Source organism: Larimichthys crocea, chromosome XXIII, assembly GCF_000972845.2.
Source record: "Larimichthys crocea isolate SSNF chromosome XXIII, L_crocea_2.0, whole genome shotgun sequence".
Classification (NCBI taxonomy): domain Eukaryota; kingdom Metazoa; phylum Chordata; class Actinopteri; family Sciaenidae; genus Larimichthys; species Larimichthys crocea.
Genome location: NC_040033.1, coordinates 5,964,246 through 5,970,245, shown reverse-complemented (window position 1 = coordinate 5,970,245; position 6,000 = coordinate 5,964,246). Strand labels below are relative to the sequence as shown.

Sequence of the window (6,000 nt, the reverse complement as noted above, 5' to 3'; positions counted from 1 at the left end):
CGGAGACAGGTGGAGATACAGGATACTGGCGTCTGGAGCAGCAGGAAACGAGTGGTCAGGTTCAATGCAGGTTCAGGTTCAGGTTCAGGTTCAGGTTCAGGTTCAGGTTCAGGTTCAGGTTCAGGTTCAGGTTCAGGTTCAGGTTCAGGTTCAGGGGCTCAGTCTTCAGCCAACGAACAGGAATCACTCTTTCTTCAAAGACGAACTGACACTGACTGTGGAGAGACCTGGGTTTAAATGCACAGAGAGAGCAGAGGATAACAAGGGACAGGTGTGGAAAACAGGTGTGCTGAGTGAGTGTAATTGGTGGCAATTAACAGGCCTATCTAGTAAGTCCATGACACTTTGTATTTGTATGTAGTGCCAAAACGTCTCAGTCATGATTCAACTACCTGTTTTGAAGCAATGGCCCTCTGACAACACTTCCAGATGAATTTTAAACCAGCTTCAGACTCAAACATGAAACCAATAACCTATAAGCTGGAACTTAAGTTAAATGTAACCCAGTGATGCATCCGAATAAAATCTGCAACAACCTGCTACAGCAACCAGGGTGTACTTACATTTTAGGCATCTTGGTGGCCTCCCTTATCCCTTCCCAGGGTTCAGCTTTTTAGGTGTGTGCCAAAAGTGGACGAGCAAACGGGATGCCTAAATACTCTTCCACCTGCTGCTCTGCACCTTTCACCGCTCTATAATGTCCTCACACAGGTCCAGATCTCTCTAATATACAGAAGCACAGAATGTTTTCGCAGCTGCACATTCGCTTCTGACAAAAACTAATTTTAATGATCTAAATTCGTTCATTAGGAGTTCTTTTGGAGATATTCTTGTTTTGCTCTGTGTTGTGATTACGTCATATACTCGAGCCAAGGAACGCTGCAGGAGAGCAACAATCAAGAACAGGTGGAGGAGGAGGTTTCCCATGGCTGACAGATGCTGCATGATTCTGATACTCGTAAAGACGGACACAAGTCACATTCACCAGTAGCAAAACTGCAGCACTAATCTTACAAAGTGCTTCAAAGTATTTGTATGTGGATGATACCTTTGAGACGGACATACAAGCAGGTTTAATCAGGCCAATGGCCTTAAAGTCGGACCTAGTAGTAAGATTTTACAAATCCTTATATGGTATTCCCTAGATATCCCTTAGTTACCGTAATGACTCACAAACATGTGCAGGCTTAAATCCTTTAAGACTGTAATGAGAGTTTGAGTAAAACACTCGCAGTTGTTGGAGGCGTATTTCGAAGAAATTTATTGGCACAGTTATAGCAGCAATGTGTTCTTGTTTATTTTCGACAACGATCCCATAAAAGAGTTTGTTTCTACTTGGCAGTAAAAAAAAAAAAAAAAAAAAACTCTGGCTAATAAATGACTTTTAATTTACAGCAAATGTAGGTTGACGGAACGATGACACTTTGAGCTCAGTTGAAGTGATTGTCAGCAAGTGCATAAAGTGCACACACACAACACAAAGAAAAGTGAAACCGAGAGTACTTTAAATCACCAGATGTGCTTTAGTCGCTGCTTCGTAGCTACATTCTTAGTGGTTTAGTCTGAAGATACTTGCTGTTTATAAATAGATGTAGTAATGTATGATAATGGTTATGTTTCAGGGCCGTAAAGTGATGAAAATAAAATATATTACAATGCTTTTAAATGGTAACACAACTGTACCCAGTGCTCTTGTTACATTGTGATGTTGTTAATATACTGAAATACTGCACTTCTCTGCCTTTTTTTTTTTTTTTTTTTTTTTTTTTTTTTTTTAACAGATAAATATGTTAAATACATTCTACGGAAGTATTTTTATTTATTTTTTTCCCCTTCAGACAGACAGCATTAACAGCCACTAAGCGGATCTAAAATGACAAATTCTGGCCAGTATTGCACACCAGTTTTCAACCAGTTCTGACACATCAGCTGCTGAAACTCTGCCAACTCCATAGCAGGAATATTAGAACATCCACTTGTCAGAAGACCAGTCCAAGAACTCCCTTCCCCCCCACACGTCTCAGTAGAAAGCAGGGTTTGTGTGCTCGATGACACAGCGCCGGCAGTGGCGTCTAACAAACCGCAGAGCCTCTGGCGACACCTCGCAGTCCTGCACGTTGAGGAGCTGCAGCTCGCAGCAGTTGGCTGCCAGAGCTTTGAGTCCTCTGCCCGTCACGCTCTCGCAAGCTCTGAGGCTCACTCGCCTCAGGCCTTGGCAGTACATAGCAAGCTGCTCCAGGCCACTGTCCGACACAAGTGGGCACTTCCCCACATCCAAAGACTTGAGTTTAGGGCAGCTCCTGGCCAAGTGACTCAGGCCGTGGTCTGTCAGACCCTCGCAACCCCTTGCGTTCAAGTAGCGCAGTCTCGGGCAGTATCGAGCCACGTAGCGCATGCCAACATCAGTTATGCGGGTGCAGTGGGCCACGCTCAGGTAGCGCAGGCAGCCCTCCAGGCGGGCGACTTCACGCAGGCCGAAATCCCCCACCAGGCGGCAGTCACTGAGACTAAGCTCCCTTATTGAAGGGCAGTGGAGAGCCAGGTGGCGCAAGGCTTCATCTGTCAGTCGGGTGCAGCGGCGCAAATACAGGTGTGTCAGGCGGGGGCAGTGGGAGGCGATAGTTCGCAAGCCCTCGTCCTCGAGGGAAAAACAATCGGTCATGTCCAGGAAGTGAATGGAGATCTGCTGGCCGTGCAGAGGGGACAGCTGGAGTGAGGCCTCCTGGGTGAGGCTGATGCATGTCACCTTGGAGCAGCCTGCAGGAAGAGGAAGCAGAGGTTGACAGCTCGAAAATAATGACTTCTCCAAAGCACATTGTTTATATTTAAAGGATAAGTCTGCCTTAAAACAATAGTCAAGTGCCCATATGAACAATGATAGGGAGATACGTTCTCTCTGTTTCAAAAATACATTCTTTGAGCAGAACAAGCTGAGGCTGAGGTCGCTAAATCAAGTGTATTTTCTCAAGTTAAAGACTTTTTTAAAGGTCCACTGTGTAGAATTTTGTTGCATCTGGTGGTGTAATCTCTGCAATGCAATCTCCTCACATCACCCTCACCAGAAACAACCCTTGAAAGGCAGTGTCTAGAGTCAGTATTTAGTTTTTCTGTTCTGGGCTACTGTAGAAAAATTCTGTGTTGAATGAGGCTCATTTTTAAGTAATAAAAATGTTTTAGGTTTTTTTTAGGTGATTACACATGCATGAAAACACAGTTATGATTATTATATTCCACATCTGCCTTATTCTGAAAATAAAGGACCCAAATTTTACACAATGCACCTTTAATAACCGTGGGTACAGCGGTTTTTGAGCTAAACATGGCATAAGGTGATCAGGTTGCAGAAAAAAAGGTGAAACCTGCAAATTTCTAAGGTTTTTTGACCCTTAATTTTTGCTTAACCTCACAAGAAAGCTGCTTGATTTGTCTAATTCAGACAGCTAAAGCCTGATATTACTATATTCAGATAAAAAAATAACATTTATCATTGAACATGGAGTGTTTTTGTCCAGATCACAAAAGGAAGAGATCTTCTGGTGGGAAGTGAGCATTCCTTTAAGGCTTGAAATGAACCGGTGCTTCGAGACAGTTTAATTTCTAAAAGTCAACTATGAGCAGCCACTTGAGGTCGCCAGAGTAAAATCTGCTCTTTTTTTGACTACATGCGTGCAACTAGAAGCTGTTAGAGTGCCAACAACTCCATAAAAAAAAAACACAATTATGGTAAATTTTCAAAAAATCAAAAGCTGATGTCCTGCACAGTCTTGATTTCATTATTTTGTGCCGTTCAAATAAAAGCCAAACGTTTTCTAAAGGTTATTTTTACAACAAAGGGCCTACTTCCTGGTTCTAATGGTGCAGACGTTGCTCTGCCACCGGAGTCCCGTCCAAGTCAATGTTATTTGTGTCACTTCCTTAATGAAAGCAGCAGACCGCTCTCCTTACTCATGTTGAGGTAAGTTCTGCTCTCAGCTAAAGAAAGTCTTTCTTCTCCCACATGGGAGCTTAAGGTTGGCAGAGCCTCTCCTGCTCCTCTAATGATTTTACCAGTTTTAGTAGAAATGACTGAGAGAGACTGAGATGAGGAATTCTTTGAGGTAAAGCCACACATGTGCGTGATGCAGGGTAGCAGACGGTCCTTAATAAAAACTGAGTCAGACTACCATTAAGGTGGATTTTGATTTATTGTTACGGCGATGACAGTTGTATTTCATTTTACCTGAGAGGTTCAGGTGCTCCAGGTTGGGGCAGCGGGACACCACCTCAAACACCGCATCGTTAGAGATGTTATAACAGCCGGCGACCTCCAGGCGACGTAGCTCCGGGCAGCACTGAGCCACGACATGCAGCCCCCGGTCTGTGAGCCTTTTGCAGCCATTCACAATCACCGTCTCCAGGGTCAGACACACATTCGGGGTGTCCTGGCACAGCCGGTGGGTCAGGACCCGGATGGCACGGTCGGCATGAAGCAGCTCTCCCGTTAGCCGGACGGTGCCCCACAGCCTCGGGTCCCACGCCAGATTGTACCAACGCCGACATACGCGTGCGCAGCGGCACAGCTGATTGGTGGGTAGATGGGAAAAGATCTGTAGGAGGCTGTGGTCGGGGAGGAGGTCGATGGGGGCGTGGTGGTGGCCTTTGGACTGGCGGGAGCGCGTGTGAGTGCCAGGCTGAGAGTGGACCACGGCAACGGTCTCTGCGGGGGCAGAAGAGGAGGAAGAGGAGTTGGTCTCATGGCCGTTACTGGAGAGGGCAGGTGAGGAGAGAGAGGAGGACTTGGATGGCAGGATAAGACCGGGGCTGGGGGTGCTCAGAGTCCGTGTGCTGGAGTCTAAACCTGAATCAAAGGAGGAAAAGAGTTAGATGTATGGAGATATGAAAATAGTGAAGAGAGAAAAGAGGAATTAGTGTCTAAAGACGAAGATGAATGGTTACTTATTTCATGTCTATGAACTCCGAAGAGGTAAAATTATGTAGGACATTTTGCAACGCGTATCTTTAAAGAGGTTTTGACCCTAAAACCTCTGCAGAAGGTACCTCAAGTGATTTGACAAGTCTACAGTAACTAAGTTTTTGATCAAGACGTGGTCATCTAGGTCGAGAAAATCACTCTTGTTCTTGTTTTCACATGTAGAAATAGATCTGAAACTGTGTTTTAAGCAGCCTCTATACTAATCTAGACCTTGTTTTGAAGTGCAAGTACAGTATTTGCTGAGCAAGATCTGGTCAGATGTGATCTGAACGGAGAAAAAGCAGCAAAATCGCCCATTTTTTTTTGTTTTTATGAATAAAATACATTTTTGAAACAACTGTCAAAGAGTTTAAAGTGTTACGGTTGTACTCTGAAGTGTGTTAAACTGAATCTGCAAACTCTGAATTGGAAGCCATGGTCAGTGCAATCCTCTATTAAAGAGTCGACTCTACAGACTTCTATTAAAGGAAAAATCTATCTATGACGTTCATGTTGCTCTCCAGGAATAACCTTGCAATGAAAAATTGTTGCTGGACTTTCCTTAAATGTGACTCATCCACTTTTAATTTCCAACATTTCCCTGATCACTTCGGACATGTAAAAAAAAAAAAAAAACTGTTTTTGACTGTGGAGAAAGCATCGTGTAGGAAATGCAAGAACAAACTAGTTTAGCATCCTAGAGATGTGCTCCATAGATTAAGTGTTTCATAAAGTTGGGGGTCTCACATGAAGTCAGATTGAGAAAATAATTGGTCAACAGGCTGAGACATGCAGAGCAAGCAAGCACATTTCATTACAGGGGAACTCAATATGCTTTGCATTAAAGTGAATACAGCAATAAATGATATGGGATTACATTCAATAATCTTGGTTTTAGCAGGGTCACATTTCAAAAACATGGGATCCTACACTTCCCATAATGCAACCTACAGCAACCTTTTATTAGATCATCCCTGCCTGGTAAATGCCAATATCTTTCGAACTCCGTGCCCTGGGTTTGTCGTAATGCTGGCTCTCTGCGCCGCCGA

The 6,000-nt window shown here is 44.1% G+C and overlaps 1 protein-coding gene across 2 annotated transcripts in view; it reads right to left on the bottom strand.

Moving 5' to 3' along the window:
• Positions 1-247: 247 nt before the first annotated feature.
• Positions 248-6,000, bottom strand: part of si:dkey-192l18.9 (F-box/LRR-repeat protein 7) — a 28,461-nt gene continuing 22,708 nt past the window's right edge. Inside the window, exons 3-4 of one of the 2 annotated variants that reach the window (XM_019274715.2) lie at positions 4,220-4,696; positions 248-2,757 (exon numbers count right to left, since the gene is read on the bottom strand). In XM_019274715.2, coding sequence (XP_019130260.2) covers positions 2,021-2,757; positions 4,220-4,696 — 1,214 coding nt within the window. In that variant the 3' untranslated portion in view covers positions 248-2,020. Of the gene's footprint in view, positions 2,758-4,219; positions 4,838-6,000 lie in introns of both variants that reach the window. The other variant, XM_010749318.3, reaches the window with a different exon arrangement.